The 16023-nt window shown below is 39.5% G+C and overlaps 2 protein-coding genes across 2 annotated transcripts in view; both read right to left on the reverse strand.

Moving 5' to 3' along the window:
• Positions 1-11119, reverse strand: part of LOC139943100 (uncharacterized) — a 130157-nt gene extending 119038 nt beyond the window's left edge. The window contains exon 1 of the mRNA XM_071939915.1: positions 10981-11119. The gene's annotated coding sequence lies outside the window, so the exon portion shown is untranslated. The remainder of the gene's footprint in view (positions 1-10980) is intronic.
• A 501-nt stretch (positions 11120-11620) lies between these two features.
• The window catches only part of LOC139943108 (ligand of Numb protein X 2-like), a 38951-nt gene continuing 34548 nt past the window's right edge, over positions 11621-16023 (reverse strand). Inside the window, exon 12 of the mRNA XM_071939926.1 lies at positions 11621-15156. Coding sequence (XP_071796027.1) covers positions 15021-15156 — 136 coding nt within the window. The 3' untranslated portion in view covers positions 11621-15020. The remainder of the gene's footprint in view (positions 15157-16023) is intronic.

Genomic DNA, 16023 nt, shown 5'->3' on the forward strand with positions numbered 1-16023 from the left:
ACCCCTTACGAACTGTTTCAACGATAGAGGGCGTGATTTACTTTAGAGAGCCAACAGAACGCCTACGTCACATTCTCTTTTCAGGGAATTTCAATTTAGTAGTGACACACGTGGGTGTAGCGAAGGCAATTTCATTAGGAATATATGTAACTATAAGTTGCCAACTGACAATGTCCTTCAAATACAAAGTACGGGCTCAATAGTTAACGGGAATTATTTGGTTCAAGTGAGCTCATCACTAACTTTGGCTTTGTGAGTTGTGGCAACAGAAAACTTGCATGAAATAACAGGGCGGGATGGACACTTCTTTCGTGGCATCATGCATTAGCCAAGGACCCCACTCGACATAAAAGTTAGTCTGGTTCCCCTATCCGCAAGGACAGAGAAAGGCACTGGCCTTGCAAACCAGATGGTTTTATTGGATAGACGTGCAGTTTGCAAATCGCGTAACTACACTGATATCAATTGTTTTTACTCATAACTAAGTAGTACTCGGTTTCCCCAGACGCATTGAGTTTTAAGATGGCTCATGTGAATTATTATGAGTTATTTTGTGATTGGACAAATAATGTTTTAACAACCTGAAACAACAAGCATCTCATTTTACACAGCTATTGCGAGCGTGAAGATTATTTGCCAGGTGGTCTATGCAAAATATGACGTCATTTGAATAGGGCGCCCTCGGCTAGAGATCATCCTTTAAGATTGACCTCCATGAGATTGCAGCACAAGGACGTCATTTGCGCAAAGTCCATTGATCTCTACTCAATAGAGATCAATGGCAAGGCCTATGGACCTTTCTTTTGCCAAGTCAGACTCCCGATTTTTTGCCAACGGAGGTTGGGAAAACTATGGAAAGCCATTATTACAAGACCAAGCAGATACTTGTAGAAATGTTTATGCACAATTTGTTCAAACGTAGTGATTAATTTGTTGGAAACGAAACAACCAGTCATGGGAGATATATTCAATTAAATTTTGAAAGTTTTCCCCCCAAAAAAGGGTTTGGTCAGAACATTTAGGCCTATTAACACGATTGAGTGTTTTACTGGGCTACATTTAGGTTCGGGCGACATTTGGGTACAGGTTTGGGGCTATATATAGGTTTGGGCGACATTTAGGGCTCGGGCTACATTTAGGGGCCGCACAGCCGTCCATGCCAACCAGTGTCTATCAACACTGGAAAGGTATTTAAACTTAACGAATGCTATACTCAAAAATTAAAAGTGATGAGTTTGTTGGAACAAATTAAGCAGTCATTTGAGGTATTATTAAACATTAATATCTCAAATGACTGCTTAATTTGCTTCCAACTAAATCATCACTATGCGACCAGATGTTGGAAAACCAGATGTTGGAAACCAAATATCCAACACAACAGATTTTCTAATCGGTAAACCCGGAGTTGAGGGTTTGGCTACTTTCATTGCATTACATTACAGACAGTCTATAAAAGAATAATAAGCAATTGCAAAAAACAAAAAAACAAAAAAGTGTTTTGTTTTTAAAAACAAAATAATGTTCAAGTGGAAGATAAGAGTGAATCCGTCACTCATTGCAAACCACTTCGAGGTAATGCTAAACTGCAGAGTGAAGGACACACAATGTGTGCATTAAAATACATAACCGATGGGCACATCAGGTCGTATACTATAAAGAATGAAGTACCAAAAAACAGATTATCTTTCAAGGAATAAGCCCCCACAAAACTCATCACCATACTTTAAAGTTGCCATGCCTCATTTTTTTAACCTTAAGACAGCACACGCGAATGTTTTTGATGCAGATGATGCATTTTCAAAATGGAAACACCAACTTATGTCACGCAATGCGATTTTCGAAACTATTCGAATATCGCGGCCGAATTGCACTTTTGAATTGACAAAAAAGTTATTATTTTATTTAAACAAAATAAAAAATTACAATTTAATACGAAACTAGAACACCGAAGCTGCCATGGCGAGCTGCTGATCACCAGATAATTTCTTATAAAGCGCATTTCGCAATAACCGTATCAATGCGCTTTACATTAGTGCCCTGTCACAGATAGAACCAATGACTGACAGAAAATCAATCATTCGATCAACACTGATGGTCAAATGGGTGGGGACATTGACGGTTGTCATTGCTTTAGCTCATTCAACTGGAACCAGTGATCTTTGAGTTTTATTTTTTCATATTATATACATGTAAGCAGCAATATTTGATTAACGTTTTGCACTCTTAAGTAAGGTACTCTTTGAGTTTTATCGTTTCATATGCATCCTTATGTAAAAAGCAATATTTGATTTAAGTTTCAAGTCAGTACATCATGGGGAATTATCATATTCAAGTTGTTTATTATTTTAGCTCATTCAACTGAAATCAATGATTAATTCGTTAAGTTGTATCTTTTCATTTGAGAAAATTATTGCAATCATCAGGAGTTATGGCCATTTACGGTTTCATCATTGAAACAAGGAGTTATGCATAATCAAGTTGCATCTTTTACAGGTTTCCCGTTTCCAAAGAAGAAAATCACTTCTCACCAAAATGTTTGAGGAGAATTTCAACGAGGAGGAACCTTAAGCTGTTTTTAAATGCGTTTGGTTGTTCTGTTGTCTCTTCTTTCAAAAAATTTCAATTTCGAAAAAAGAAAATCACTTCTGACTAAAAGGTTTTGGGAAAATGTTTGAGGAGAATTTCAACGAGGAGGAAAGAAACTTTTGGCCTTTACGGCTATTCTTATACTGTTTTCTCTACTTTTTAATTATTGTTTTGTTTTTACTTGAGATACTTGAGTAAAAAGAAGCGGTGACATTTCGCTCCGGCCGGATCGGATCCGGTGATCCCCGTAGAGATTGCACGTGCACGGCGCAGTGCCATAAATCTTTGTTGCCATTTTAACGGAGTCTACGGCAGCTTCGCTCCGGTCGGATCGGATCCGGTGATACCCTCAGAGATTGCAGTTGCACGGCGCAGTGCCATAAATCCTTGTTGCCCTTTTCAGGATCTGTCGTATGAGGTTTGCTCCGGCAATAAAACTTCATTATAACCGGAGGCTCCTGCACCTCTATCCTAATACACCGCCCCGTACAAATGAGTTATGGATATATGAAATAGTAAACTAGCCAACAAGTCGAGAGGGTGGGTTAATTTTCTCAAAACCACTCGCCTTGATTATGGCTTTTGGCCGGGTTGTATAAGAATAGAAGAAATTTACCCAATTTCACCCAACGTTATCACTTGCGACAACTATTGGTTGCGCCATCTTGGGAGTTGTGGTCCAATTAACCTCGTTCCCAGGGGGGTGACCGATCTCAGTGCGCCATTTCTGCCCAGAATGCCCTTTTTGAGGCATTGATAACGGCATGATGCCCATGGTAGCGAGGCTGTTGTTTCACAGTGTGAATACCTGGCAGTGCGCCTTAAAGGCAGTGGACTCTATTGGTAACTACTCAAAATAATTATTAGCATAAAACCTTAGTTGGTAACAAGTAATGGGGAGAGGTTGATAGTATAAAACAGTGTGAGAAACGGCTCCCTCTGAAGTGATGTAGTTTTCGAGAAAGAAGTAATTTTCCCCGAATTTGAGTTAGTGACCTCAGATTTTGAATTCTGAAAGCACACAACTTCTTGTGACAAGGGTGTTTTTTCTGTCACAGGTGACTTCGACGACCTATTATAGCTCACATTTTCACAGGTTTGTTATTTTATGCTTATGTTGAGATACACCAAGTGAGAAGACTGGTCTTTGACAATTACCAATAGTGTCCAGTGTTTTTAAGCGTGTGCGGTAACCAGGTACACTTTCCTCATAGAAGTGCACATTAAGGAAAAAGCTGTGTCCCTTCAAGAGAAGTTGAAGGCCTGCACTGTATCTGTATTAAATTCAGCCGACACTCACATGAGACTTTTAGCGTATTAATTTTTTCTTGTATAAATTTGCCTATAAATCAGAGGTTAATCCGCGGACAAAAAAAAACACGTTGTATGTCCCGACCTTTAAAACTTGAGCATGCTTCGGCAGTTAAATATGAATCCACGCGTGATTTGTAACGTAATCTCGTGAGGTTAGAAAGCAAAGTGCACTTAAGCAGTCAACAACACACAGGGGTATACATATACTTGACATTACAACATTGAAACATGTTTGGTAAAGTAATCATACGACATACGATAAGTCCAAATGAAGGCTTATTAAAGGAACACGTTGCCTTGGATCGGACGAGTTGGTCAAAACAAAAGCGTTTGTAACCGTTTTTTATATAATGCATATGGTTGGGAAGATGTTTTAAAAGTAGAATACAATGATCAACACAAGTTTGCCTCCAAATTGCGTGGTTTTCCTTCTACTGTGCGAACTAACACGGTCGGCCATTTATGGGAGTCAAAATTTTGACCCCCATAAATGGCCGACGTGTTAGTCGACGAGGTAAAAGGAAAACCACGCAATTTTGAGGCATGTTTGTGTGGATCATTTTATTCTACTTTTACAACATCTTTCTACCCATATGCATTTTATAAAAAACGGTTACAAACGCTTATCAAAGACCAACTCGACCGATCCAAGGCAATGTGTTCCTTTAATGTCAGACTTCTCCGATTACGTTCATACTAATTTTGTGCCAATAATCATTCAGAGAAAATGCTATCGTCTGAAACACTGTTCGATCAGGTGGAAAATAGCATTCGCTTAATAAGATTGCAATTTTGCAACCGAAATAAGTGTCATTTTGAATGTGCACAAACACAAAGTATTCCGTTTTTCAACAATGTTAAATTTTGGTCGGGGTTTATAAGGACATACGACAACATCTAAACGCTAATGATAGAGTTGATTTGCTGTGCTTTTAGTTTTATATATAAAAGACGAGGTTCATTATGCTAAAATATTCTCGTATGAAAGGGATTTTTTTAAGGAGTTTGCGGGAAAATAAATGCGGTGAAGTGAACAAACATTTTCGGCTCTGCACAGTAACCTTTTCATTCATACTTATCGCACTAAGAAAATTAAAAGTGTCCTGTCCCACACCCTTAGGCTTCAAATCCCCCTCCCCCACCCTCCTCCCCTCCCCCACCCTCCTCCCCTCCCCCACACTCCTCCCCTCCCGAACTAAATGGCTCAAACTCCATAAGTGCAAAAATCCTGTTGACTCTATTAGCTACTGCTCGAGATGAAACTCTATCGCCGAGGATTAATATTCACAAAGTTCAAAGCAGGCTAAATTGCCGCGAGTCAAAAAAATACCCATCCAATCTCCGCCGGTGATCTGAGGCGAGCGTGATCAAAGGAATAATCCACCGGGCTTAAGCCTCGCTGTAACCGCCTAGCATACCTGGATCGACCCGCTTGATTATCGTCCCCCGGACCCAGTCAGACATCCAATTAAGAAGTTGTTATTCTAAGGTAGGCGCAGTGTTTCGCTCATCGGTGAAGAGCATTTCTAATAAAGGGCAATTGTTGTAAACTCTATTGGAACTTTTCTAGTGTATAATGACGATGGGCATGGAAGTTCTATGGGGGACTTTGGAACGCTAGGTGGCATGAGACTTGCCAGGTAAATTGCAATTGTTTAGAGGATGCCCACATTACCGAGAACAATGGATTTATCTGCTTAATACACTAACCTTCCAAAAGTCCCTAAATTGCCAAAATCGGGGTCCATAAATAAAGTGTGATGCTAAAATATTAATATGTCAAAACTGCAGTTTAAACCATTTTGCTTGCTTTGCAGGTGATAAGCAGTGGACAGTGATACACAAAACTGTACAATGAGGGCGCTGCTCAACGAAATCACAAAATTTGAAACGTCACTTGTACAAGATGAAATTGCTTAATAAAACAAACCAAAATTTTGAATTAGAAAAGAAAAGGGAAACATGCTGAGCTTTTGCCGAGTAAAATGCAAAGAAATGGGCCACTGCCCCTGACATAAAAAAGAGAGCACATTACCATACGAGGTAAACTAATTGAAAAACTACATAATTGAATAAAATACATGAATAACTTAACAAAATTATGCATTTGTAGGCCTTTAAGTGCCCGAACATCCCATTAATTCTGTGTTCAAACAAAGTTGCCTACCTCCGGGGAAAAAAAAGACCTGATTTAAAGAAAGATTTATAGATGATGATTTCTGAGACTGGGTTAAATTGACTCTTAAAAAACCCGCTACGGACTCATGAAGCTAGAATTACAACGACACTTTGGCCTGGGTCCAATTTCATAGAGTTGCTTTAAAGGCATGGTGTGCTTTTGGTGACCTTTTCCACAAGTTATATTGGTGAGCTGTTGATTTTTGTAATCCTTAAAAACCTGGCACATGGACCGATGCAGCTAGAATTACAATGATATTAGCATGGTTCCAATTTCATAGAGCTGCTTTAAAGGCAGTGGACACTATTGGTAATTACTCAAAATAATTATGAGCATAAAACCTTTCTTGGTGACGAGTAATGGGGAGAGGTTGATGGTATAAAACATTGTGAGAAACGGCTCCCTCTGAAGTGCCATAGTTTTCGAGAAAGAAGTAACTATCAATTAATTTGATTTCGAGACCTCAGATTTAGAACTTGAGGTCTCGAAATCAACCATCTAAACGCACACAACTTCGTGTGTCTGACAAGGGTGTTTTCTTCTTTTATTATTATCTCGCAACTTTGATGACCGATTGAGCTCATATTTTCACAGGTTAGTTATCTTATGCATATGTTGTGATACACCAACTGTGAAGGCTAGTCTTTGACAATTACCAATAGTGTCCACTGCCTTTAAAGCCAGCCAGAGTGTGCTTTTGGTAATATTCCACAAGTTATATTGGAGAGCTGTTGGTATTTTACAACATTTTTATCAGAAAAGGTTCCCTTTGAAGTATTGTAGTTTTTGAGAAATATACAAATTTTCACCCTCAACATTTTCTTGAGAAAGGCTTCAGGGCAGGACTCAGTCTAGACCAACGAAGACTCTGATCTCGGAGTGGGACAACAGGAATTCAAATACAGCACTGGAACTTTCCCATTTTTCTTGTACTTTGCCTACAATAAGCAATTATACTAAATTGTTTGATAATGGTGCTTTAAAGGGAAGGTACACGTTTGGTAATTACTCAAAACAAATATTAACTTAAAATCTGACTTGGTAACTAGCATTGGAGAGCTGTTGATAGTAATAAGTATAAAACATTGTGGGAAACGACTCCCTCTGAAGTAACGTAGATTTTGAGAAAGAGATAATTTCTCACTAAAATAATAAAAGACTCCTAGCTAGAAGTCTTTTATTCCTATCTGAAAGCACACAGACTCGTCCAACAAGGGTGTTTTTTCTTTCATCATTTTCTCCCAACTCCGATGACCAATTGAGCTCAAATTTTCACAGGTTTGTTATTTTATGCATATGTTGAGATACACCAAGTGAGAACACTGGTCTTTGACAACTACCAATAGTACCTTCCATTTAAAAGTTAAAAATATTTAAACTTTACAGTTTTTATATGACCTGGTCCCCCAAAGTTCAATACCATACAGGTCAATATTGTTCTAAACCCCTCATGGGAAAAAAGCAAGGTTTGTAACCTACTCACACAATAAAATATGAGCAAGTAACAAGTAACAGGCCTATATGTATATTAATGAAGTACAACGCATGCATGCATTCACACAATGAGGACGCTGCTAGATACTTGCAGACTGTCGCAATTATTTAATAATTTTATAAATTTGGTTTGCTGCAATGAGCTTTATTATGTAAGATTAGTCGGACAATGCAATAGCATCAGACAGAACCTTAGAAGAAGAGATATTTACCGTATTTTGACCGCACGAGGGCGCTTTACACTGTTAATTTCAATGCATAGACCTTTTCGCAAATACTGGGGCGCGCGCGTAAAGCTTGGAATTAGGTGCATTGTGGTCTAGCTGATTACAAATTTGATTCATTATATCCTACAATGCGCCTCATTCAACAGTCTGCGCTTGCGCATTGGTATTTGCGATAAGGTCTATGACAACAATACAGTTGTATCTTATTTTGACTGCCTGTACATTAATTTCATTTATCACTGGCCATGTAATATTAATCATAGATCAAAGTCAGTGAAGGTAAAATCACTATCACAAGTGCACATGAAAGTGAAATTGTATGTAGTGTAAACTTTAAGCCCTGCAGGGTGATGCACACTTTTTGCACAATGAAATTAGAACTATGGTTTTGTCAACCATGAAACGAAAAGAACTGCACAGTACAAGGTTTGAGCAAAATTTGACAAAAGTTGCAAATTGTAATTTTGTCTCTACTACAGATTTTTTTTGTAAAAAGCGGACTCACGGTTTCCGGGCACCAATATTATTGTCAAGAAAGATTTGACATTCATCGACAATTTTATATTTTTGTCAACCATGAAACAAGAAGAGCTGCAGTAAATTGCAAATTGTTATTTTGTTTCAAGCAACAGAAAAGTTTGCAAAAAGCAGACTCACAGTTGCAAGACACCAAGTCACATCACAACATATACAAACAAGAAAGAGTTAACAATCAAAGACATGATTTTTAGTTTTTGTCAACCATGACAAGAAGAACTGTACAGTACATTGTTTAAACAATTTACACAGATTGCAAATTGTAATATTGTTTCATACAACAGCACACCTGCCAGAAAGCAGACTCACAGTTGCAAACAAGGCACCAACCCCATCACAACATTGTCAAGAAAAGTTGACATTCAACGACAGTGATTGGAAATAAGATTACAGCAATCGATAAGGACGGTTAAAAATAAACTACATACTTCACACAAGGTCTGCATCATAGAATATTAACTCTTCAAAAACATTTGCAAGGCTTGACGTTAAATCAATATGACATTACAGCAAACAGGCATCAAAGTGCTCTAATATGGAAGGAAATACACAAGACCAAGTTTTGTATTTCCTGCATTAAAGTGCAAGACTGTATCAGCAAGATTAATATGGGTCCTTGGAAAAAGTACAGAAATTAGAGTACTTTGAGATAAATTGACTCAGGTTGGACTCGAACCTGTGAGTAACCTCTAAATAATGGTCTCTACCATCATAACACATCAACTCTTCAAGAAACATTTGCTATGCCTGACGCTAAATCAATATCACATTTTATCTTCAAGTACGCACTAATCCTCCAATCAGATTCGCAGAATGGAGTGGTGATAAAAACCTATAGGATATTGCACGGCTAATATCACTACCATGCGTCTTGTGTGTTCTATGTCACGCGCCAAGTTTCCTTCGGCCTCGTTGGATATGGGACGCAGAAGCGCTATATTTTTCCGTATTCCACTCGTGCTTGTGTGATAACATATATAGTAACATTACAGCAAACAGGCATCAAGACTTAAAATATGGGTGGAAATCCACATGACTGCAGGGCTGGAAGCTCAAAATATTTACTGGACTCATTTTGTGTACAATGCCAGAATTGAAATGAGAAGTGCAAACAATTCTTACAAAGTTTAATAATTTAACTGATTGAGTTTTAAAAAGCCCTAACTAAAAGAAGATTTATCTCATTGGTTAAAATTATGGGTTCTTCAATAGTCAATAATAATGTGGTCATCTAGTTTAACTTCAAAGCACAACACACAAAAGGTGGAGTCAGAAACCAGCTTTAATAGTCCCACTAGTGTGTAGACTTGATGACAAGTCGTTAGGCGCAGCCTATTTGTCTTCAGTTCATGCAACAGTCACAGTGCGATTATTGTATGCAACGGTCGTTGGTAGCGCGTGGCAATTGCCACTGACTCACACACACCTACTGGGATCGAGGATAAGTGTACCGTCCCCGTAGCTATGCTACACCGCGCTGTAACTACACCGCGCTTAACAATTACCGTCTTGACTTCAAGACTAACTGTTAAACTAGTGTGCGGCATAGCACTAATGCCAGTTTTGGCACTTGTGCTACTAGTACTACTGCTAGCGTGGCACTTGGCCACACTAGACTAGTACTACTAGTAATAGCCCACTCTAGTACTACTAGAGTGTGCTATTTACAGTGTATTTGACAACCAAGACATTGGACAATTTAGTACACTACAAAAATATGCTACTGGCGTGATATCCCATCATGGGACTTTGCCGCGTAGCGAAGTAGAAGTAGACTGGTGCAGTGGCACCAGTGCATGGTGCTAGTATGATGGCACAGCGCTACTGTCTACACTAGCAATGATTATAACACCCCTTGCAAGTATTCTGCCTGCTCATTGGTTTAGAGCGCGTCACATGACATGTCTTAGTTTTGCTAGACGACGGCCGTGTGATAGTGCGTCGGTTTGCCATGCGCTAGTCCGAAGACTAGCACACGGCGCCGTGCGCTAGTCCGACAGACTAGCACACGGCGTGCAGTACCCAGACGTCCGTTGCGTGCACGACACTACATGCAACACAGTAAATAAAAGTGTTTGCAATCTGTATTCGCGTCGTCCGTGGATTGTAGCATTCAGGTCTGTAACTTAATAATAATAGTACAGTATTTAGAAATGTTTGGGGTGTTATGAAACAAATATTGACTGCTTTTACTCGTGCAATGGTTAAAAACTATGACTCCCTCGGTGATCCCCGGAGCGTTCTATTTTCCCTCGGCTTCGCCTCGGGAAAATAGAACGCTCCGGGGATCACCTCGGGAGTCATAGTTTTAACCATAGCACTCGAAGCAGTCAATATTTGTATACTAGTGTCACTTAGCAATTATTAGACTAGTGGTGGAGTAGCGGGGCTAATTCATCCATGGTATAACCATGGAGGAAGAAATAGACTACAGAGTAACCATTGTACCGCCATTCTCAACCATAAAATAGTTGTAATGGCACTGGTTCCTTGCTGTACGGGTGTTTCAAATAGTACCACATGTGTGCGGTACCAATGCAAATTGGTCAGTGTTAGAACGGTATGGTCAGATATCAAAAATTGTCAACAACTGCAGCCTCAAAATCAGTCTTAAATATCCAACTAAATCATGAAACGACTCACCGAATGCCAAAACTTTCAACCAGGGTAGTCCATGGAATATACATGTAGTTGCACTTGGAAACTTGGCCGGCCATCCTCAACAATTTCAAGTTCTTTTGGTCCATCCTCGAGAGATATTCTTCGTTTTTCCCGACTCGAAGTGCAGCATGACTGAAACTGTGGTGTCGAGACTGGCGTCCTTTTACGCGCAGCGTTTTCAGCATAGTTGAGACGGCAGGGTGCCGGACAAAGATGGTGGGCATTTCACGCACGGTCAATCGACGTGTTGCCATTTTCGAAATAGGAATGTTGTCAAGTTTTTTAAGAACAGACAAATGTACACTGTAGTTGAATTAATCCAATTTATCCCCGAAAAGTAATAAACGTGCTCCTCTATTTATTTATTTTATTGTAACAGCTATTTATTTAATTTTGATAGCAAGCATTTCTCAAATTCCAGTGTGCTGTACGTATCAAACGGGTGATCAAAATACGTCACTGTGATTGGCCAGTTTTTTCCCGCTCAAAATATGCAAACTATCATAAAAGTGTGTAAAGCGCTAATTCGAGACAAAACTTGATTTCTATTGAATACTACATAGCGTTGAGGAAAAAAAAACTGAAACTCATACAAGTCATTTTACATATCTGTACACAAAAATGCAAAAGGCTTTATTTACAAACTTCGCAGTGATTTGTCCTATAAACAGTACTGGAAATAAATATTGAATGTCTTGTTTAATCGACAACGCAAAACCGACTGGACAATTATAAAGAATTTGTGTTTTTTAAATATAAATAATATTGAATGACGTTAGAATACAAACAAGAGCCCTCCAGAAAATAAGCCTCAAATTTGCTAAACGCTTTTCTTAAATTACCTGGACCCAATTTCACTCAATCCTGTAAGCACAAAACTTGCTAACTACAGACAAGTATTGCCAAATTGCATTCAGCTAAGTTTACATTGTTGCAACTGGTGTCCCCCTCAATTTTTTGCTTAGCAAATACAAGTTGCTAAGCAGTAATTTCTGCTGAACAGCTCTCTCAATATTTATGCATGAGGTACGTCACAAAGCTAACTCAAAACGAGGCGATGGGCGCAGCCACTGCAAGTGATGGGGAACGTGCGCCCATAGCCTCATTGTGGGTAAGAATTATGACGTCATGCATAAATATTAAGAGAGGCGTATTGGGCACCTAGTTGAGACGTGAGACCACCACAGAGTGAGTCGCAACTATTGACAACACTTGGGCCCAGTTTCAAAAGCGTGTAACCCTTGCTAAGCTTACTAAGCATCAAACAAATCTTGCTGAGTAAAAAATAGGTTACCAGCCAACTCTGTACATTGTTGCGACTGGTGCCCTCACTCGATTGCTTAGCAAAGAAAGTGGCTTAGCTTTGCCTCAAAGCAAATTACTTCTTCAATTGTGCCTGTTGAATCTTTTTGTCCAGCCACCTTTTGGGAACTGGGGTGGATCACAAAGAGTTAGGACTAGTCTTATTTCGAGTTAGGACCAGTTACTCGTTCTTACTTAGGACTATCCATGCAATTTGTACATCTCCTAGGACTAGTCCTAACCCTTTGAGAAATCGAATATGAAAGTTGAAAGAGAAAATATAAATTACAGACATAAAGAAGGATGACAAAATTCAGGGTTCTATACAGTTTAGAAGTGAGGGCTAATATTGCAAAATGTCAGCCGTGAAACATCACACTGAAAAACATACGGTACAAGTCTCCCGAATTAACAAATAAAGCAGAGAAGTCTCCCGAAATCCAATGAATCTACATGTACTCCGTGGTATAGTATAGAGCCAGTTCTCAAAAACGAACATAATCCACCCAGCAACATGTAACCTTATAATTTAAATCAGTACTGAATCTCTACTGAACATGAATATTGTCACACATACCAAACATAGAATTTCGTTAATATTCCATTTTTTCAAATAAATTACTAACAGACAAAGTATAGGATTAAACATAAGCTGTTGCACTTATTTAGGCTTTCAGATAGTTTTCTCAAATATGACTTCATACCCGAAAGACTATTTCACAGAAAAAAAAGGTTCCAGTGTGAACTTTATAATCAGTAAGCTTTAAGACTAAAAATTAAGCAATGTTTTTTCCCTACCAAAACTGTATAAGACTTGATGTCAACTTACTCCATGATGGAGAAAGATCTGACATTTCCGCTAAGCTGATAACTAAAAGGACAATTTGCATCAAAATAATTCATATCAATATCAATAGTGCACAATCCAATATAAGTGCATTGATGCAGTCATTAATATTAGCACAGAAAACATAGACATGAATATTCATGAAAATAATAACATGAATATTCATAAAAATTAATTCAATTATTCATCAGAGTACTCTTTTTACAGATATTCAATATTTTCAGCGGAGAAAGAATTGCAAATACATCTTTTTATACAGAACAAAACTGGACGAAGAAAGCTCAGAATCATCGACAATAAATACAGAATTTTTTACACAGAGAATAAAATCTCATTTTGAAAGTAATGTCAACTGATTTCATCAGTCGGCAAAAGCACAGAGTTTTCACCCAGGAAGAAACTTTGTGGCATATTAAAATTATTTAAATCGGTGAAACCAATAACATTACACAGGTTTTTTCCCATTAGGAAAAACTATGAATATTCAGTAAAAAAATATGCAAATAATAAAATAATTTGCATATTCAAATGTTGTTCTTTCAGATTTAGGCATGTTTGGCATAATTAGGGTTCCTTTATGTGCGAAAATAAGTTACTGTCGTAGAAGAATAATTTTTGATTTGGGAGTATGAAAGGCTATGGTACATTGCAGGCATTAAGAGTGCTAGTTTCTTGACCACAAGAAGCACTACTTGGGTTTCGGAAGGGGGAACTGGGCTAAACCTGCAGATACATTACATGCACATTGGGGTAAACTGGGTGCCATTGGGTGGGATTGTGTGTCCTCCTTGGGAATCACCAGGTGCCAATCGGGGAAACAATCAGGGAAAGCACTGCTTGGGTTTTGGAAGGGGGAACTGGGCTAAACCTGCAGATACATTACATGATGCACATTGGGGTAAACTGGGTGCCATTGGGTGGGATTGTGTGTCCTCCTTGGGAATCACCGGTTGCCAATCGGGGAAACATGAGGCGCAACTAGGAGAACCACACTTGTCCTTGGGACATGCTGGATAACATCCATACTAGGTACCTCAAGAAAGGATAAAGGGTACAACAAGGTAACCCATAAATGTAGTCTCAGGGTGATCAGGGCGACTACAGGGTGCCTCTGGATGCCATCAGGTGTAAAGTCTCACTGTGTGGTGAACGATAGTTCTAGCTCCTTGCGTATAATCTTTGTTTGATGTCATTAGAGTCATACTAGGAACAATCAGAGGTTCTGTGTGTAGGCCGACAAGAACCCATTCTGAGTGTCACGTGGGTACTATCAAGAGGTACACATACGTATAGAAGTGAACAGGGGTGGGGGAAAGCGCAGGGGTGGTTCAAAAGGTAACACAGGGTCCGATCGGGAAGAGCAACACCTTCGAGTACAGTGTACACAAATGTAGGTACAGGTACATACAATAAACTAAACCTCAGTAATATCTGTTCGTCAAACACTGCCCTTCGGGTGGTGAAAGATAGTTTTAGCTCTCTGCGCAAAATCTCTGCTTGATGGATTTCAGGGTACCAGACAAATGTGGAAACATGTTCAAATACATTCCTGCTGTGACGAGAGAGCGATTTTGTTTCCCCGCTTGATGAGAAGAACTGGCCGCGAAGAATCAAAATCATCAGTCTGTAAAAAGACTGGTGCCTTTTCTATACATTGTTCATCCCTCAACTGTCAGGCGGGCTACCATACAAACATGGACGAAATTTGATCGCTCTATGGCTGTGTCCGAAATTAGCGGTTACAGATACGGCTGCGGCTAGATTTCTGCATCACCATGCATTGAAGTATAGGACGTCCTTGGCAACACACAGTCATAGCCATAGCTACGATATGCCCTAAGGAGGTTAAACAAAGACTAAGAACTGCGATTTGTCAGACGGCTGTTCCGGGCCACGACACCACCGTGAGATGTACCCTGCCGGGCGTGTTCTTGAGGATGGACACTGCCTTCGTGTGGTTGATATTGGTCAGGCACTCGTTGTTCACTTTCAGGATTTGGTCGCCGCATCTGGAGTGAGAGCAAAAAACCTATTGTAAGATAGGAGAATATTGGAGAATGGAGGATGTATATAATTAAAACTACTGGTTGATAACAGTGCTCGAGTGCTTTTGTAAAAGACCCTTTGCACAACTTGGAGTGCACTCGCGGGAGTGTCGTGGCCGAGTATGTAAGAGCACCGAATTCAAACTCTGGTGTTTCTGATCAGCAGAGTGTGGGTTCGAATCCCCAGCCGTGACACTTGTGTCCTTAAGCAAGACACATAACCATTGCTTCGTCCTTTGGATGGGACGTAAAGCCGTTGGTCCCATGTGTTGTGTAAACGCATGTAAAAGAACCCAGTGCACTTATCGAAAAGAGAAGGGGTTCGCCCCGGTGTTCCTGGCTGGATTGGCAGCATATTGCGCCACAGCACCTTGTAAACCATTACATGGTTCTTAATGATTAGGTCTTATATCTCAAAATTCGCCCCACTCCTTGCAGTAATAATACCTGGCGCTTTGTATCCTTTGGCAAAAGGCGCGTTATAAATACGGTTATTATTATTTATTATTATAAGCTTATCCCGTCCCCAATTTTGAGAGTCGAAATCGTGCGCAAACAGGCACAAAAGATTCAACTAAAAAAATGATGGAAATGAGAGATGCGCAATGTGCGGAGGTGCGTTCCATATTGTGTGAGTGGTCTATAGAAATCAATAGATCCCCTTGCATAACGAGAAATGCTACGGGGTATGCCAAGGTCATGCGCAAGTTTTTATGCACAAAGAACAGGTTTTGTAAAATGATCTGCCTCCTTTTTGCCTCGAAGATGGCACTTTTTGAGAGTGTGATGTCATATGCAAGGGGTCTGTATGCGACAGAAGGTCATCAATGG

Source organism: Asterias amurensis, chromosome 10, assembly GCF_032118995.1.
Source record: "Asterias amurensis chromosome 10, ASM3211899v1".
In the NCBI taxonomy this organism is placed as follows: Eukaryota; Metazoa; Echinodermata; class Asteroidea; order Forcipulatida; family Asteriidae; genus Asterias; species Asterias amurensis.